This window comes from Bos indicus, chromosome 15 (genome assembly GCF_029378745.1).
Source record: "Bos indicus isolate NIAB-ARS_2022 breed Sahiwal x Tharparkar chromosome 15, NIAB-ARS_B.indTharparkar_mat_pri_1.0, whole genome shotgun sequence".
Taxonomy (NCBI): Eukaryota; Metazoa; Chordata; class Mammalia; order Artiodactyla; family Bovidae; genus Bos; species Bos indicus.
In genome coordinates this window covers 47680241-47700562 of record NC_091774.1, presented here as the reverse complement: position 1 = coordinate 47700562, position 20322 = coordinate 47680241, and the positions used below count along the sequence as shown (strand labels likewise).

Genomic DNA, 20322 nt, shown 5'->3' with positions numbered 1-20322 from the left:
AATGTATGCCCACTTTCTATGTGAAAAACACAACAGAGTAAGAATGGCTATATCCCATTCAAAATACATAATATGAATTAAGATTCTTTTTCCAATCACTGATGTGAAACTCAGGGAAGTGGATAGGAAAAGTTAGCTAATTAGACAAAGAAAAGTTTACTCTCAAAAAATGCCCATAATAATAAATGATGTTTCTGTCATTTGTTTTTACTTTACCACAAATAGAAAAGGAAGCCAGGGAATCAGGCTTCTTTGTGCTAAAATAATGAGAGAAGATAGAATATTAGAAAATAGAGTGAAAAGACTAAAATGGAGGAAGTCTTTTGTATTAGCATTATGTATATCAGACATGCCCAAATCCTGCAGTGACAGCCCTGAGGCTGAAGATAAGCTGTAAATAGATCCAGGAAATAGTTATTCCTAATTAGTTTTTATTGGTGAATAAGATAGCCGAGCCTGGTGGGCTGCTGTCTATGCCGTCACACAGAGTCGGACACGACTGAAGTGACTTAGCAGCAGCAACATTAGGATAAGCAATGGAGAAGGAAATGGCAACCCAGTCCAGTGTTCTTGCCTGGAGAATCCCAGGGACCAGGGAGCCTCCTGGGCTTCCGTCTATGGGGTCGCACAGAGTTGGACACAACTGAAGGAACTTAGCAACAGCAAGCAATGGTTGATTATGTTTAAAGGCAATTCTCATAAAGGAAACATGCATTTTTATCTCGTTTAAATCTTGCTTCATCAGATTTTCATAATCTTATACATGGGTATCTGAAATTGGCTGATTTTAATTTTTGAAAAACTTTTTTAAAGAACTTGTAAGAGAAATAGAATGTTTTATAATCTAATGTTTGGAAAAAAACACAAATAGGAAATGAGGTCCTTTGAACCTTAGAACAAATATCCAGATAATGTTAAAATGAAGGCTATATTGGCAATTTTAACATTACTAATAATTTAAAAGTCTTCCCCTATACTGATATATGTATCAAATGGATATCTTAGAGCATCAGTCCCTAACCTTTTTGGCACCAGGAACTAGTTTTGTGGAAGACAATTTTTCCATGGACTAAGGGATGGGAGATGGTTTCAGAATGATTTAGGTACATTATATTTATTTTGCACTTTACTTGTATTATATTTATATCAGCTCCACCTCAGATGATCAGCCATTGGATCCCGGAGGTTGGGGACCCCTGTCTTAGAGGACATGCCAACTGACACTGGAGATTGATCTAAGTATATGTTTCAGAATGTTTCCAGGACATGACAGTGACCATACACACCAAATTTTGAGACCAATTGTTCCTTTATCTATTTATTCAACACATGAAATATTGTCAGATATATCAGGATCTAGGATTTGAGGATAGGGTCATGAGCAAAAGAGACTTAAATATAAATATATTTACAGGGAAATTAAAGAAATAAATAAATTCAGAAAATGATAAGTGCTATAAAGAAAAAAGGTAATACAACGTGTTAGCATGTTCCAAGAGAAGTATGCTACTTTGGATGTAATTATTAAGGAAGTACTCCCTGTATAGGTGGTTTTTTAATTGAGATTATGAATGTTGAAAAGTTCATCATTTGAACATAAGGAGAATACTGTTCCAGTCAGTTGGAGCAATTAGTACAGAGTACTAAGCAAAGAAAAAGCAGAAGTCTAAGAAGTAGTGGAAGTCCTAGGGAGGGATACCGGAGAAGGCAATGGCACCCCACTTCAGTACTCTTGCCTGGAAAATCCCATGGAAGGAGGAGCCTGGTAGGCTGTAGTCCATGGGGTCGAGAAGAGTCAGACACGACTGAGCGACTTCCCTTTCACTTTTCACTTTCATGCACTGGAGAAGGAAATGGCAACCCACTCCAGTGTTCTTGCCTGGAGAATCCCAGGGATGGGGGAGCCTGGTGGGCTTCCGTCTATGGGGTCGCACAGAATCTGACACGACTGAAGCGACTTAGCAGCAGCAGCAGCAGGGAGGGATACAGTCACAGGGAGGATAAGGCAGAGGTAACAGGGAAGATCTGATGGCAAATAGCAGAACCTCTGGTTCCAAACAAACAAAGGAAGATTGGCTATGAGAAGGTGACTATCATTGTAGGCCTGTCAGAATACTGGAGATCTTTTCAAAAGTAGAGTCATTTGGAGGAATTTGTATGGAAATATAGTTCAGTGTTTAAAGCCAAACTTCTGATAGCATATGTAAAAAAAAAAAAGCTCTGCCATTGATGACAATTCTACTTTTCCCATTGTTCTTGCAAAAAAAACTTTGGTGCCACCCTTTGCTCCTCTCAATCTTTTATAACCTCCATAAGAACTCTCAGCAAATCTTGTGACCCATAACTTCAATTTTCACTCACCACCTTAGTTCAAATCATTATCATTTCCTACCTGGATTATTGAAGTAAAGTCCTCATTGGTTTTTCCAGTCCTACCCATACTCCTCATGTTCTATTTGAAGCATAGTTCCATCCCTGCTCTGGTAATTACATGTGAAGGCATTTGGAATGTAAAGACTGAGTAGTATGTAAAGGCACTAAATACTTATTTAATGAATGAGTAATTGAGACATCACAATGGCAAGGGGTCAGAATGAAGAAAATAATGGATACCAAAACATATATTCAATGAGGGTTTCAGGACAGGGTTACTGAGAGTAAATATTGTGATAGTGGTTGAGGAAGGTTTAAATAAAAGATAAGGGTAGAAGCACAGATGTTACATGGTGTTCCTTGTGGTATTCAGTTGAAACCATCACTGACACACTCAAATTTCCATAATCCTTGATCTTTGACTCACATCTCTCAGCACTGGTACTTGAATAGCTTGATAATCCCTTGCTTGATTTCCTGGGTTCGTACTCCATAAACAATGGGGTTCAGTGCTGGTGGGATGAGATGGTGCAAGACATTGAGAAGAATGGGTACCTCTGGGGACACTTTTTTCCCTGCCTTATTTGTGAAGATGAAGACTAGCAGCAATGTATAGAAGAAAAGTATAAGAATGAGATGGGAACCACAAGTACTCAAGGCCTCGGTGGATGCATCTCCTGACTGCAAATGCATAACAGCACTCAAGATGAAGCAGTAGGATAGCAAGATAAGGACCAGATCAGAACCCAGTAGGCACCAAACACTCACAAATTGGTAGAGCTTATTTACGTGAATATCTCCACAGGAGAGCTTTGCTACAGAAATGTTGGCACAGATACAGTTTTCCACTACATTGCTGGCACAGTAATTGAGTCTCGCAGCCAGAATTGGTGTAGGCAGCGTAGCCAGCAAATTGCGGAAGATGATGAAGATGGCCGCATTGATGACAAACTGTTCCGTGATGAAGGATGGATAGCGCAGTGGGTGGCAGATGGCCATGTAGCGGTCATAAGCCATGACCAGAAAGGTGGAGGATTCCATGGGAAGGAATGTATTCATGATGAACATCTGCAGGAAGCAGCCCATAAAGCTGATGGGTTTCATGTCAAACCAGAAGATGAACAGGACCTGCCAGAATTATTATTTTCAAAAGCAGTGCATTCACTCCCACCCTAGGGTACCTAACCCTTGGATAATCCTTTGATGGCTTCAACCACTCATATCCCCAAACCACAGTCTCATAATCCTAACAGGGACAGTGTCCTAATTTCAAATACCTTCTATGTGCATTCCAACTTCCAGAGCCCGATTTATACACTTTTCAACTATAGATCACACCTTTTTGTTTAAAAAAATTTATTTCTAGTCCGTCTTCTCTTGATCTCTAGAGTTCTTACCCAAACTTCATATGAACACATCTGCTCATCTAAATGTATCACAAAGACATCAAGTCCAATAAGCCCAATACTTATATTTGGACACCCTCCAACCTCTCCTAATAGATAAGAAACATCTTCCAGTTATGCCTCCTACCTCGGTATATGACATAAATATACATCTATTTAAATTTTTTAAGTTTTTTTTTTTTACTGTTGATCAGTTTTAAAAGCTTTATTGAACAATAAGTATTGTTACAATATTGCTTCTGTTTTATGTTTTGGTTTCTTGGCCTTAAGGCACGTGGGATGTTAGCTCCCCCAACAGGTATCGAACCCATACCACCTGCACCGGGAGGTGAAGTCTTAAGCACTGGACTGCCAGGGAAGTCCCTAGTTATGTTTTAGAAAGAAAAGTCTTGAGCCCTTGAATATAAGGGTGGGGTGATTCAGAGTCAAGGAGAATCTCCTTAGAAGTAAAGATAAAGTCAAAACTTGGAATATCACTGACTCAGACATTGAGAGAGAGCTTCTCAGTTCGAAAAAAAAATGTGAAACCTTAAAAATCATAGGCATTGAGAATGAGAGAAGACATATCTGGAAGCTGTAATAGACCTAGTATGATACTGTTGGCAACTGATTGAAAATTTTACAGGAGTATTTACATCTGGAAAGCAAGGTAGTGTTAGAGAAAGATGATTGAATACCCGGGAGTAAATCCAGGGAGGGTCTGACCTTAGGGATGACTGTGAGGCAGAGGATGACATCCAGCACAGAAAGGATGGCAAGCAGGTAGTACATGGGCTTGTGCAGAGATGCCTCCTGCCAGATGGCAAGTAATAACAGAAAGTTGGCCCCAAGGGCCAAGACCAGGAGAGGAGCCAGGACTAGAGACAGCCAGTGCTGGGTATCCTGCATTCCTGGAAAGCAGATCATCAGGAATTCAGTCACCTGGGTCCCTGTGTGGTTGAGAGATGACACCATGGCTGGCAGGTAAGCCTGAAACTGACTGAAAGAAAAGAGATATGAATTCAGAGTTTGATTGTTACATTAGTAATCCCCTGACTGATTTATCTGCCTTCATTCTAGGCCATCAAGTTTCTCCATAATTCTATTGACATAAAATCTGTCAAAAATTTAAATTAGATAAAATCACTCCTTGTTAAAACATTTTCCTTAGCATTCATAACTTTATGAAGCAAGAATAACTCCCTTCACATGAGTATGCTCCAACTCCACACACATAGACACAGCCCCTTATAGAGCATGCTTTGTTTTGTCTCACCTCTGTGTTTTAGCATGTATCATATCCTTCTCCTAGAATTAACTCTCTTGCCCTTAAATAAATAGCTTCTGTTTGCCCCATTCTATCTGTGCCATGAGTTACACCTCTTAGAAATTTAAGAAAAAATATGTTTTTTCTTGTTACTCTTTTTACATACATATATAATTAAATGCTTCTTCCACATCTCCTTGTTCTCTGTGACCCTTAAACATCCTGAGCATGCTACTATTGAACTGTTAATAAAACTTTCTCTTATTCCTTCACATTTCCTATTTGTCTTCCAAAAACTCTGTGTTCCATCTTCCAGCAGTGGAATCTTATCTCTTTATTATAGCACAAAGAAAAATACAATATATCTGGTAACACAATAAGCACTCAATAAGTACTATTCAGATAGGAGACTGATAGATTGTTGAAAGCATCATAACACCTTGCACTCATTTAACTCACTAATACTATCTCCACATCTTGCTCTAACATTAACCACTGGCACTGTTGCTTAACATTTATTAAAAATCTGAACAAAACAAAATGGGTAAATATTTTAGTGCTGAGAGGAAAAAGAGAACAATAAATACAAAAGACAGCTGTACAGTGTCTTATTTGCATGAGTCTTTGGTAAGTAACTGCTTAAAACAAACAAACAAATTGTTTATCATTTCCTGAAAAAAGAAGAAAAATTAAAGAAATGAGGTTCTAAGACAAGGGAAGAACTGAGGAATACTTAAACATGCCCCAGAATAAAAGCTCACAGACAGAAGTGTCAATTCCTTTTGAGTATCCTCTTAACCATCCAGGATCCTGCTGGTAAAGTAGTTGCCAGGTTGGACTTGCTCTCTCCTGAAGCAATAGATGAATTTTGGAGCACACACACAAAAAATCTCCCTATCAAGGTTTGGAGATGTTTCTTTTTCTTGACCCTGTACTATGGGCATCACATCAGGACTTTTATCTAGACCAGTGGTTCCTCAATACTAGTGTGCATCAGAATCACCTGGAGAGTTTGTTGATGCACAGGTTGCCTGACGCACAGAGGATAGTCTGCAGAGTTGCCAACTTTGTAGGTCTGTCTGCAGGGAAGCTCTGCTCAGCTTTAGACATCAAACTGTTTCTTCCATTATCTTTAGACATTTAAGTACAATTCTGGCCAATCTCTAGTCTCCCGATTTGAAAATTATCTTCCTCCCATGGACTCTCTGGGAATTCTCTAGTTTTTTTTCATGGTTTTATCTCTCTTCCTAGACCTACAGTTCTTAGCCACCTCTCCTGGTGACTCATTAAGGTCATTAGGATCAGGGACAATTTATTTTTTAATTAATTAATTTATTTTAGTTGGAGGCTAATTACTTTACAATATTTTGGTGGATTTTGCCATATACTGAGATGAATCAGCCATGGGTGTACATGTGTCCCCCATCCTGAACCCCCCTCCTACCTGCCTCCCCATCCCATCCCTCAGGGTTGTGCCAGTGCACCAGATTTGAGTGCCCTGTTTCATGCATCAAACTTGGACTGGTGATATATTTCACATATGGCAATATACATGTTTCAATTCTATTCTCTCAAATCATCCCACCCTTGCCTTCTCCCACAGAGTCCAAAAGTCTGTTCTTTATATCTGTGTCCCTTTTGCTGTCTTGCATATAGGATCATCATTACCATCTTTCAAAATTCCATATATGTGCATTAATATACTGAACTGGTGTTTTTCTTTCTGACTTACTTCACTCTGTATAATCGGCTCCAGTTTCATCCACCTCGTTAGAACTGATTCAAACGAGTTCTTTTTAATAGCTGAGTAATATTCCATTGTGTATATGTACCACACTTGCTTATCCATTCTTCTGCCAATGGACATCTAGGTTGCTTCCATGTCTTAGCTTTTGTAAACAGTTCTGCAATGAACATTGGCATACATGTGTCTCTTTCAATTCTGGTTTCCTCGATGTGTATGCTCAGCAGTGGGATTGCTGGGTCATATGGCAGTTCTATTTCCAGTCTTTTTAGGAATCTCCACACTGTTCTCCATAGTGGCTGTACTAGTTTTCATTCCCACCAACAGTGTAAGAGGGTTTCCTTTTCTCCACACCCTCCCCAGCATTTATTATTTGTAGAATTTTGATAGCATCATTCTGACTGGCTTGAGATGTTACCTCATTGTGGTTTTGATTTTCATTTCTCTGATAATGAGTAATGTTGAGCAACTTTTCATGTGTTTGTTAGTCATTCGTATGTCTTCTTTGGAGAAATGTCTGTTTAGTTATTTGGTCCATTTTTTAATTGGGTCATTTATTTTTCTGGTATTGAGCTGCTTGTATATTTTTGAGATTAATTCTTTGTCAGTTGCTTCATTTGCTATTATTTTCTCCCATTCTGAAGGCTGTCTTTTCACCTTTCTTATAGTTTTCTTTATTGTGCAAAAGTTTTTAAGTTTAATTAGGTCCCATTTGTTTATTTTTGCTTTTATTTCCACTACTCTGGGAGGTGGGTCATAGAAAATCCTGCTGTGATTTAAGTCAGAGAGTGTTTTGCCTATGTTTTCCTCTAGGAGTTTTATAGTTTCTGGTCTTACACGTAGATCTTTAATTCATTTTGAGTTTATTTTTGTATTTGTTGCTAGAAAGTGTTTTAGTTTCATTCTTTTACAGGTGGTTGACCAGTTTTCCCAGCATCACTTGTTAATGAGATTGTCTTTTCTCCATTGTATATTCTTGCCTCCTTTATCAAAGATAAGGTGTCCATAGGTGCACATATTTATCTCTGAGATTTCTATTTTGTTCCATTGATCTATACTTCTGTCTTTGTGCCAGTACCATATGGTCTTGATGACTGTAGCTTTGTAGTATAGCCTGAAATCAGGTAGGTTGATTCCTCCAGTTCCATTCTTCTTTCTCAAGATTACTTTGGCTATTCAAGGTTTTTTGTGTTTCCACACAAATTGTGAAATTATTTTTTCTAGTTCTGTGAAAAATACTGTTGGTAGCTTGATAGGGATTGCATTGAATCTATGCATTGCTTTGGGTAGTATACTCATTTTCACTATATTGATTCTTCCCATCCATTAACATGGTATATTTCTCCATCTTTGATTTCTTTCATAGTGTTTTATAGTTTTTTATATATAGGCATTTTGTTTCTTTAGATAGATTTATCCCTAAGGACAGAAAATTAGCAAGGAAACACAAACTTTGAATGATACAATGGACCAGTTAGACGTAATTGATATCTATCTTTTTTCTTCATGGCAGTTGGCACAAATTCAGACACTTACAATATGCCTGTAGTAAGTCAGGGACTACTCTCTAGTCAGACTCCCAGTCCAAACTTCCATGAGCTCAGTTGACCCACACTTTAATATGCTCATGCTCTTCTGATATCAGTGATCTTCAGGGTCTTCACATACTAACAGCTGCAGCTATAATAACATTCTCTGAAGTAAACAGTAAGTAAAGTTGAGGACCAAACTGCAAGTATCACTTATGCTTGGCTTTCCAATGTACTGTTTCCAAAAATTCTTACATTGAAAGTCTGTGCCAAATAATAGTAACAGTTTAACAACCCAGCTGCTTTCAGACAATGTGTGACTCCTCCACTTGGCCTCCTACTCTGGCTTTGCCCAGATGAAGATGCTGTGTCTATAACAGTCACTGTTGTGCAGCTGGAAACATGAAGAGTTGGTTAAGAATACTTCTCCCTTGGGTTCCTGCCTCCCTGCAAATACACATACACTTTCAGTATAAAAAGAGAGAATTTTGCATTTAAACTCAGATGAAATGAGAAATCAGTGACCAGCGTACATTTTCTCTTGAGATGTCTGAGAGTTATATAAACTGAGATATTATTGGTGATGGAAAGAAGTATCACTCAGAGACTTGGAAGATGTATTTAAAAGATCTTTAAAAAAAAAACAAATGTCATTAGATAAGAAATGACTTCCTCTTACACATTAGCTGCATTCTATAAAAACTATTTTTTAATGAGTACTTTATGATGATTTATTTTACTATTGAGTGAAAGTATTAGTGGCTCAGTCATGTCCAACTCTTGGCAACCCCATGGACTGCCAGGCTCCTCTGTCCATGTAGTTCTCCAGGCAAGAATACTGGAGTGGGTAGCCATGCCCTCTTCCAGGGAATCTTCCCACCCTAGAGACCTAACCCAGGTCTTCTGCATTGAAAGCAGATTGTTTACCATCTGAGCCATGAGGGAAACCATTAATTTTTAGTTATTAAATTTTATAAATATCTTTTTTAATTTATTTATGTTTTAATTTAAGGATAATTTCTTTACAGAATTTTGTTGTTTTCTGTCAAACCTCAACATGAATCAGCCATAGGTATACATATATCCCCTCCCTCTTGAAACTAGAAATATCTTTACACAGGAAAAAATATGTCACTTAAGTGAAAACAAATATATGGATAAATAGAAACTTTCTATTCTCTAGTTTCACAAAATTTCACCCCAAAAATGAAACAGCAATAGTAAGGTGAATAATTGTAGGGATGTGTAGTAAATCTGTAAGCACACATAGAAGGACATATTCTGAAAATAATGAGCTAGGAGCTACTGGAATAGTGGTCATATAGGAGAGCACTTGAGAAGCTTTGTACTTGGGTTAGAATTAGTTTTGGGAATTGTGAAACAGAGAAGAGAGAGCAGTTGAAAGCTATTGTTTTGATGAAAGACAATACCATGGAAGTAAATTATTTAATAATTGCTTAAAGAATGACTAACTTCATCATGGGCTTCCCAGGAGGCTCAGTGGTAAAAGAACACCCCTGCCAATGCAGGAGACACAGCAAATGTGGGTTTGATCCCTGGGTGGGAAGTATCCCTGGGAGTAGGAAATGGCAACCCACTCCAGTATTCTTGCCTATAAAAGTTCATGGACAGAGAAGCCTTGCCGGCTATAGTCCACAGAGTTGCAATGAGTTGGACATCACTGAGCACACAACTTCATCATAGACCAGCTATACTAGAGGATACCCTCAAATGATTCATAAAATAACATATACTGCTGCTGCTGCTAAGTCACCAGTCATGTCTGACTCTGTGCGACCTCATAGATGGCAGCCGACCAGGCTCCCCTGTCCCTGGGATTCTCCAGGCAAGAATACTGGAGTGGGTTGCCATTTCCTTCTCCAATGCATTCATGCATGCTAAGTCACTTCAGTCGTGTCCAACTCTGTGCAACCCTATGGACAGCAGCCCACCAGGCAAGAATACTGGAGTGCCCCAAAAGGGGTATGGTCACAAAAAGGAGCAAATTAATCCTAGGAATACTGACAAAAATCTGAGTCTCCACTATTTTTAGGGTGATCATGGAAGGAATTGCAAAGAGTAAAATCCACTTATCTTTGTTCAATTAATCCACTAATTTGTAAGTCTGAATTCTATGGGAAGACAAGGTAGCACCAGGACAGGATATAAGAATTGACACAACAAGGCTGAAAGTAGAATGAGAAAGTCAATTTAACTGTATATTTAAGATAAGCAGGTCTAATCACACTAGGACCACAGCCTTGTCTAACTCAATGAAACTAAGCCATGCCCTGTGGGGCCACCCAAGATGGGTGGGTCATGGTGAAGAGGTCTGACAGACTGTGGTCCACTGGAGAAGGGAATGGCAAACCACTTCATTATTCTTGCCTTGAGAACCCCATGAACAGTACGAAAAGGCAAAATGATAAGATACTGAAAGAGGAACTCCCCAGGTCAGTAGGTGCCCAAGATGCTACTGTAGATCAGTGGAGAAATAACTCCAGAAAGAATGAAGGGATGGAGCCAAAACAAAAACAATACCCAGTTGTGGGTTTGACTGGTGATAGAAGCAAGGTCTGATGCTGTAAAGAGCAATGTTGCATAGGAACCTGGAATGTTAGGTCCATGAATCAAGGCAAATTGGAAGTGGTCAAACAGGAGATGGCAAGAGTGAACGTCGACATTCTAGGAATCAGCTAACTAAAATGGACTGGAATGGGTGAATTTAACTCATTTGACCATTATATCTACTACTGCGGGCAGGAATCTCTCAGAAGAAATGGAGTAGCCATCATGGTCAAAAAAAGAGTTCGAAATGCAATACTTGGATGCAATCTCAAAAACGACAGAATGATCTCTGTTGGTTTCCAGGCAAACCATTCAATATCACAGTAATCCAAGTCTATGCCCCAACCAGTAATGCTGAAGAAGCTGAAGTTGAACAGTTCTATGAAGACTTACAAGACCTTTTAGAGCTAACACCCAAAAAAGATGTCCTTTTCATTATAGCAGACTGGAATGCAAAAGTAGGAAGTCAAGAAACACCTGGAGTAACAGGCAAATTTGGCCGTGGAATACGGAATGAAGCAGGGCAAAGGCAAATAGAGTTTTGCCAAGAGAACACACTGGTCATAGCAAACACCCTCTTCCAACAGCACAAGAGAAGACTCTACACATGGACATCACCACATGGTCAACACCAAAATCAGATTGATTATATTCTTTGCAGCCAAAGATGGAGAAGCTGTATACAGTCAGCAAAAACAAGACCAGGAGCTGACTGTGGCTCAGATCATGAACTCCTTATTGCCAAACTCAGACTTAAATTGAAGAAAGTAAGGAAAACCACTAGACCATTCACGTATGACCTAAACCAAATCCCTTATGATTATACAGTGGAAGTGAGAAATAGATTTAAGGGCCTAGATCTGATAGATAGAGTGCCTGATGAACTATGGAATGAGGTTCATGACATTGTACTGGAGACAGGGATCAAGACCATCCCCATGGAAAAGACATGCAAAAAAGCAAAATGGCTGTCTGGGGAGGGCTTACAAATAGCTGTGAAAATAAGAGAAGCGAAAAGCAAAAGGAAAGATATAAGCATCTGAATGCAGAGTTCCAAAGAATAGCAAGAAGAGATAAGAAAGCCTTCCTCAGTGATCAATGCAAAGAAATAGAGGAAAACAAAAGAATGGGAAAGACTAGGGATCTCTTCAAGGAAGTCAGAGATACCAAGGGAACATTTCATGCAAAGATGGGCTCGATAAAGGACAGAAATGGTATGGACCTAACAGAAGCAGAAGATATTAAGAAGAGGTGGCAAGAATACACAGAAGAACTGTACAAAAAAGATCTTCACAACCAAGATAATCACAATGGTGTGATCACTGACCTAGAGCCAGACATCCTGGAATGTGAAGTCAAGTGGGCCTTAGAAAGCATCACTACAAACAAAGCTAGTGGAGGTGATGGAATTCCAGTGGAGCTATTTCAAATCCTGAAAGATGATGCTTTGAAAGTGCTGCACTCAATATGCCAGCAAATTTTGAAAACTCAGCAGTGGCCACAGGACTGGAAAAGGTCAGTTTTCATTCCAATCCCAAAGAAAGGTGATGCCAAAGAATGTTCAAACTACTGCCCAATTGCACTCATCTCACACCCTATTCAAGTAATGCTCAAAATTCTCCAAGCCAGGCTTCAGCAATATGTGAACCATGAACTTCCAGATGTCAAGCTGGTTTTAAAAAAGGCAGAAGAACCAGAGATCAAATTGTCAACATCTGCTGGATCATGTAAAAAGAAAGAGAGTTCCAGAAAAACATCTATTTCTGCTTTATTGACTATGCCAAAGCCTTTGACTGTGTGGATCACAATAAACTGTGGAAAATTCTGAAAGAGATGGGCATACCATGCAGGTCAGGAAGCAACAGTTAGAACTAGACATGGAACAACAGACTGGTTCCAAATAGGAAAAGGAGTACATCAAGGCTATAATTTGTCACCCCGCTTATTTAACTTCTATGCAGAGTGCATCATGAGAAACGCTGGACAGGAAGAAGCACAAGCTGGAATCAAGATTGCCGGGAGAAATATCAATCACCTCAGATATGCAGATGACACCACCCTTATGGCAGAAAGTGAAGAGGAACTCAAAAGCTTCTTGATGAAGGTGAAAGAGGAGAGTGAAAAAGTTGGCTTAAAGCTCAACATTCAGAAAACGAAGATCATGGCATCTGGTCCCATCACTTCATGGGAAATAGATGGGGAAACAGTGGAAACAGTGTCAGACTTTATTTTGGGGGGCTCCAAAATCACTGCAGATGGTGACTGCAGCCATGAAATTAAAAGACGCTTACTCCTTGGAAGGAAAGTTATGACCAACCTAGATAGCATATTCAAAAGCAGAGACATTACTTTGCCAACAAAGGTCTGTCCAGTCAAGGCTATGGTTTTTCCAGTGGTCAGGTATGGATGTGAGAGTTGGACTGTGAAGAAAGCTGAGCACTGAAGAATTGATGCTTTTGAACTGTGGTGTTAGAGAAGACTCTTGAGAGTCCCTTGGACTGCAAGAAGATCCAACCAGTCCATTCTGAAGGAGATCAGCCCTGGGATTTCTTTGGAAGGCATGATGCTAAAGCTGAAACTCCAGTACTTTGGACACCTTATGTGAAGAGTTGACTCACTGGAAAAGACTCTGATGCTAGGAGGGATTTGGGGCAGGAGGAAAAGGGGACGACAGAAGATGAGATGGCTGGATGGCATCACCGACTCGATGGACATGAGTTTGAGTGAACTCCGGGAGTTGATGATGGAGAGGGAGGCCTGGAGTGCTGCGATTCATGGGGTCGCAGAGTCGGACATGACTGAGTGACTGTACTGACTGACTGAAGGTAAGCAGGAGAGAATGGGAATGCACATGGTACCTGAAATATGATTAAAAAAAGTCAGGTAGGACAAGATGAAGTCAGAAGTTGACAGAGTACATATGAAAAAAGAATACACATTTTCACTTAAAATGTGCCCATACACACACTAACACACACACAAGTCATTGTTAACTTTTTTGATTCATTAAAAAGAAGGAAAGAACTATGAGACATTCCTGCTCCAGAGAACTGACATTAGATAAGTAACGAGATTTGGCAGAGCTAAGGGAGATAGCCCTATTCACTCAACTATAAGAATCGAAGTTTTGAAGCCAACTTCTACATCACCATGAGAGATATATCCATGGCACAAAACCAGTTTGAACTGTGTCAGGTGGAACTAAGTGATCTAACATATAGCAAATTATTAAGCAATTAAACTGAGAGCCACTGAAAATGATTACAGTAAAATTTATTTCTCTTTTTTCTTATAACTAACATACAATATTATATTAGTTTTAGGTATACAACATAGTGATTTGTTATTTTTACACATTACAAAATAATCACCATGGTAAGTCTAGGTATCATCTGTCACCATGCAGAGTTATTACAATATTATTGGCTATATTTCCTACACTGTGCATTACATTTATTTTATAGATGAAATTTTTTATTTCTTAATGCCCTTTATCTACCTCACCTGTTCCTACCCTCACACACACACACACATACACACACACACACACAACACACAATGCTCATCCCTTCTGACAGTAACCAAAAATCAGGTGTTGGCAAGGATGTGGAGAAAAGGGGACCCTTGCGCACTATTGGTGGGAATGTAAATTGCTGCAGCTACAATGTACAAAAGTTGACAAGTCCCTCTCAAAAAAACTAAGAATAGAACTACCATACGATCCAGAAATTCCACTTCTGGGTATTTATCCAAAGAAAAGGAAGACACTAATTCAAAAAGATAGATGCACACTTATGTACATTGCAGCATTATTTACAATAGCCCAGATATGGAAGCAGCCTGAGTGTCCATCTATACATAAATGGATAAAGAAAATGTGGTTATGTATAAAAAACTATTATGCAGGCATTTTTTAAAAGAACAAAATTTTGCCATTTGCAACAAGTTAGACCTAGAGGACATGCTAAGTCCAAGAAGTCAGACAGAGAAGGGACAAATACTACATGATTTCACTTATATGTGAAATCTAAAAGGCAAGACCAACAAACAAAACATAACAGAAGCAAACTCATAGAAACAGGTTTTCTTTATTTGAAAAATAATATCACTCTAGTTAAGCTCTTGTAACTATGGCTTGACAAGTCCCTCTCGCATTTTACCTCTTATAACCTCCTGAGCAGTTTCTGGATTCCCTGCTTGATCTCCTTGGTTCTCACACCATAAACAATGGGGTTCAGAGCTGGGGGGATGAGGTGGTGCAGGATGTTGAGCAGGATGGGGACATCTGGGGGAATCCTCTTCCTGGCCAGGTTAGTGATGACTAGGACCAGCAGGACTGTGCTGAAGAAGAGGATGAGGATGAAGTGGGAACCACAGGTGCTCAGGGCCTTGGCAACAGCTCTCTCAGCTTTAATCCTTAGCACAACTTTCAGGATAAAAGAGTAGGAGAGAATGATAAGGATGAGGTCAGAGCCCAGTAGGGTCCAGCCTGCCACAAACTGGTAGAGCCGATTGAAGGTGATGTCATCACAGGAGAGTTTGGACACAGACAGGTTAGTGCAGATGCAGTTCTTGATGATGTTCTCCGCACAGTATCTCAGTCGGGAAGAAAGTATGGGGATAGGCATAGTAAGAAGGCCATTCCGGGCCACAACAAAAATGGCAGCCCTAGCTACAAATTGGTCAGTGATAATGGACGGGTACCTTAATGGGTGGCAGATGGCCACATAGCGGTCATAGGCCATGACCATGAATGTACAGGACTCCATGGTCAGGAAGCTATTCATGATAAACATCTGGAAGAAGCAGCCTGAGAAACTGATGGCTTTATTGTCAAACCAGAAGATGGCCAGGACCTTGGGGATGACAGTGAGGCAGAGCACCATGTCCAGCAGGGAGAGGAGGCTGAGCAGGTAGTACATGGGCTCATGCAGAGAGGCCTCCAGCCGGATGGTGACCAGGAGGGTGGCATTGGCCCCCATGGCCAGGAGGAAGAGGAGAGTGAGGGGCAGGGACAGCCAATGCTGCCAGCTCTGGTAGTTAGGGAAGCAGATGAGGAGAAATTCTGAGACTGGAGCAGTGGTGTAGTTGCTGGGTAATCCCATGTAATCCTGATCACAGCTGAGCCTTTGGAAAACCTGAAAGACAAGAGTAAACCCATTCCAACAACATGACTACCTATGGGAAAGTAACTTATTTTCCAAAGAACCACTGAAAAATTATAATAATGGAGTGAGTATTTTATAAGTATAAGCACATCACATTTTTTAGCACATCACTTTTTAAATATAAACCCATTTATTCTATTAAAATTCTACAAATAAAATGATAGTAAAATGACCATATTTCCACTTTAGCTTGAATAATTCCCATCTATACCCCTTCTCACTGTTCACATTTTCCCAACTTCTGAATCTTAAATCTGAATTTACAGCTGAAGCTCTTAGCCACTAAAATTTCTGCCTCTATTTACAAAAACACTTACATAGGCCTTGATGCTGGATCAGCATAGGCCCCATGAATCCTATTCTTGTCCTTCCAGCAAGAGAGGACAATACAGGCAAAGCAGAAATCAGGCCTATGTGCCTTACCAGAAAATACCAGCCTTTAGAATTATGACTATCATTTTACAGAAAATAGCACCTTAAAGAGTTCTAAAAAGAAAAATTTTGCAATAAGAATGTATGGAAAAGTCTCCTAATGCAAGCAGTTGAGAGAAGAAAAACAAATTGTAGGCTTCAATGTTTGTGCATGCGAAGTACTTTCAGTCGTATCTGACTCTTAGTTCTCCAGTCTCCTCTGTCCAAGGGATTCTCCAGGCAAGACTACTGGAGTGGGTCGCCATGCCCACCTCCAGGGGATTTTCCCAACCCAAAGATGGAACCCAGGACTTCTGCATTGCAGGTGGATTCTTCACTGCTGAGCCACCAGGGAAGCCCCTTAGAGTCAACAGTTTGGGTTTAAAGGTACTATTATAGGAGTAAGTGATAGCAGCACATGCTGTATTTATCTGACCACACATGGATTCCCCATCATTCACAAACACAGATAAACAGATTTCCATGTGTTCCTGGCCTGGTACACTATAACCACTTATGAATAAATCTAAGATAATTATGAGATCACCTTATAAATGGTTGTCATACTAAAACTTAGAACATTGGTTGATGGGCCCCAGGACATTTTGTTGTTTTTTAGTTTGTTTCTTGGGCTGTACCACACAGCGTGCAGGTGTCCAGGAATGTATTTATGTAATTCCCTGTCCAGGGATGAAAGCTGCATCCCCTACAGTAAGCACAGAGCCTTAACCATTGAATGGTCAGGGAAGTCCCTGTTTTTAATACTCTGAGGAATCCCAAACTCAGCCAATTTTTATCAACAATGGCAGTGGTCCTAATGAGTTTTGGACCCTCCTCAGCTTCCCTCTCCTTTATGAGAAAGCAGAAGCTTGTTCTTTCAAACTAAGAAGTAAATGTGAATATCTAATGGCAAATTTCAAAGCTGAAAGAAACAAATTTGCTCTTCTGTTTTGCCTCATATGTTATCACTTTCCAGACAACCTATAGCAGCACTTATAGAAATACAATGTGGGCCACATGCACAATTTTAAATTTCTAGTAGCCAGCTTGAAAAATTTAAAGGAAACATGTGAAGTTAATTTTAATAATATGTTATTTTACTCAAAATATCCAAAATATTATTACTTTAACATTTAATCAATATGCTGCTGCTACTGCTGCTGCTGCTAAGTCACTTCAGTCGTGTCCGACTCTGTGCAACCCCATAGATGGCAGCCCACCAGGCTCCCCCGTCCCTGGGATTCTCCAGGCAAGAACACTGGAATGGGTTGCCATTTCCTTCTCCAATGCATGAAAGTGAAAAGAGAAAGTGAAGTCGCTCAGTCATGTCCGACTCTTCATGACCCCATGGACTGCAACCTACCAGGCTCCCCTGTCCATGGGATTTTCCAGGCAAGAGTACTGGAGTGGGGTGCCATTGCCTTCTCCAGTAATCAATATAAGAAACTGTTAAAGAGCTGTTTTACATTATTTGTTTTTTGTATGAAATGTTTAAAATTAAGTGTGCATTTTACACTCACAGCATATCTCAATTCTGACTGGGCACTGGCTACTGGATTGGACATCAATGTCTAGAGTTTAGGGAAAACTGTATGTTTCTCTCTCTCTCTCTCTCTCTCTCTTTTTTTTTTTTTGCTTGAACTATGGTTTGCTCTTGGTGTTGGTCATATGGCATTTATGGTTCCTGGATTATATATGGGAACTTCTTTCATTTGGTTCTATTTCTGGGTCAGCTCAAAATTATAGCTTTTATTTTCTTTTTCAGTACACCCCATCAAGTTTCCTTTAGAGATTTCCTAGAAAAGTGATCCTTCAGCTTCATGATGGGAACACCTCCTTTAGGACAGAGATAATCCACACCTCCAGAGCTCTCACCTTAGATAAAACAGACATACCAGAGACTAGGGCTTCCCAGCAACCCTAACCTCCCTGATTCAGACTAGATATCAACTTCCTCCCATCCTCCCTAAACCAGTGATGTTATTTCATTTTTTTAGAATCAGTGTCACTATTCAGTAAAGAATGCCAAAATGTCCAGATATCTCTAAATCTGGTCCTAGGAACACCATTCTTTCATATAAGATATATTTGGAAGCTGGAACTAGGTTTTGTTAACAAACATGGCAAAAGAGCTAAGGTTCAAAAGGCAGAATTGGACTTAAAACAGCTATAACTTCAGATATAAATCAAGATAGAAACTCTTTATTGTGTTCATCAAACTATACGAACTTACCAGATTCCAATTACCGTAAGGAAATAAATATATTTCTATAAACTCATCTGCTTTGTTTCCAGTTGGTTGTTGTGTTCTTTTCCCTGGATCAGTGAACTGAAAATATTGACTCTGCACACAGTGTCAAGTCCTCTGGAGAGCATGAAGGCTCGAGCAATAGAAAAGCTCTTCTGTCTTAGCTAGAGAAGTAGGAAAAAGCACTGGGGGACACAGCAGAATGAAATAGGAAGGCAAGGCAGGGGTAATCAAGGCAGCTGAGATTACTGGTACTTTCTCTTCTGGTGCTTCTAGAGCAATCTTCAAGAGCAGGGGCTGAATTACGGTTGAAAATATAAACTCTTGCTCTCTAGTTGCCACAGGAAATAATGAATGTATAAATTTAGTTCAAGAACACTTACTCAGACATCTCAGTGGATAATACACAGCTTACACTAGAAACACTTTGCTCCCATTTGAAAGCTGTGATGTACCACATTTTTGGAAAGTGGTAGACTGATTATGCAGAACCAGACCTGCTTTAGTTCTACTAGAAGAATTTCTTCTCTCTGTTTATACTGAATACCTGAAGTTCTACATGCCTCACCATTCCCATCTTAATGATCTTCCCAGATACAAACCAGACCTACCAGCTTGAGGAGACTGAACTGTGAGCTGCTGTTATTTATGACTGCTTGCTGCACCTTCTGGTCCAGCCCTCTGGAGGATCCAGAGGCTATTTTTATCTCCATGAACTCTACTCTGTCCCTTTTTTCCCACAGCCCACAGTGGGGCTAAGACCATTTTAGACATCTGAACCTAGAGCACAGGCACATTTCTTGTGAAGGGAAGGGGAGGAGGAGAAAAAGAAAGTGGTGAAGGAGGAATGGGATAAAAGGAGGGGGAGAACATGGACTGGAGAAAACACATACATAAAAACATTCAATGTGGGAGTTGTGACGAATAGGTAGAGAGTTGAACCAGGAAGACTTGTGGGGAAACTGGGGCAGTCTACATAAGGAGTATAAATGTTTGAAAAATAAATATTCAAGACTGAGGACAGAGAGAAATGTATTTCAGACATTAAGTGTACTCTTAGAAAAGTTACATTTAGATGAGGATTTAACTTTGTTGTCATTGTTCAGTCACTAAGTCATGTCCAACTCTTTGTGTCCCTATGGACTGCAGCACACCAAGCTTCCCTATCTTTCACTATCTCCCAGAGTTTGCTCAAACTCATGTCCATTGAGTCGGAATATTATCTGTTAAAGAGGGTCATTTCTTCTTATGCACTCTGATTATGGTGAATGCATGCAAATGGGCATAAAGCATAATGTGCTTCAGATGTATTACTTCCCCCTATTACCTACTGTACAGTGGCTTAAATGGAAGTTCAGTTCAGTTCAGTCACTCAGTCTTGTCTGACTCTTTGCGACCCCATGAATCGTAGCACGCCAGGCCTCCCTGTCCATCACCAACTCCCGGAGTTCACTCAGACTCACGTCCATTGAGTCAGTGATGCCATCCAGCCATATCATACTCTGTTGTCCCCTTCTCCTCCTGCCCCCAATCCCTCCCAACATCAGAGTCTTTTCCAATGAGTTAACTCTTCGCATGAGGTGTCCAAAGTACTGGAGTTCCAGCTTTAGCATCATTCCCTCCAAAGAA

The 20322-nt window shown here is 39.9% G+C and overlaps 2 protein-coding genes across 2 annotated transcripts; both read right to left on the bottom strand.

Annotated features, from left to right (window-relative positions):
• Window positions 1–2805: 2805 nt before the first annotated feature.
• On the bottom strand, window positions 2806–4733 carry LOC109568868 (olfactory receptor 56A4-like). Its single transcript, XM_019974237.2, has 2 exons — window positions 4485–4733; window positions 2806–3501 (listed from the first exon to the last, which is right to left on the bottom strand). The coding sequence occupies exons 1-2, from the start codon at window positions 4731–4733 to the stop codon at window positions 2806–2808; spliced, it is 945 nt and encodes a 314-aa protein (XP_019829796.2).
• Window positions 4734–15029: 10296 nt separating this feature from the next.
• On the bottom strand, window positions 15030–15971 carry LOC109568866 (olfactory receptor 56A4). The gene has a single exon (XM_070803163.1). The coding sequence runs from the start codon at window positions 15969–15971 to the stop codon at window positions 15030–15032; it is 942 nt and encodes a 313-aa protein (XP_070659264.1).
• Between the last annotated feature and the right edge of the window lie 4351 nt (window positions 15972–20322).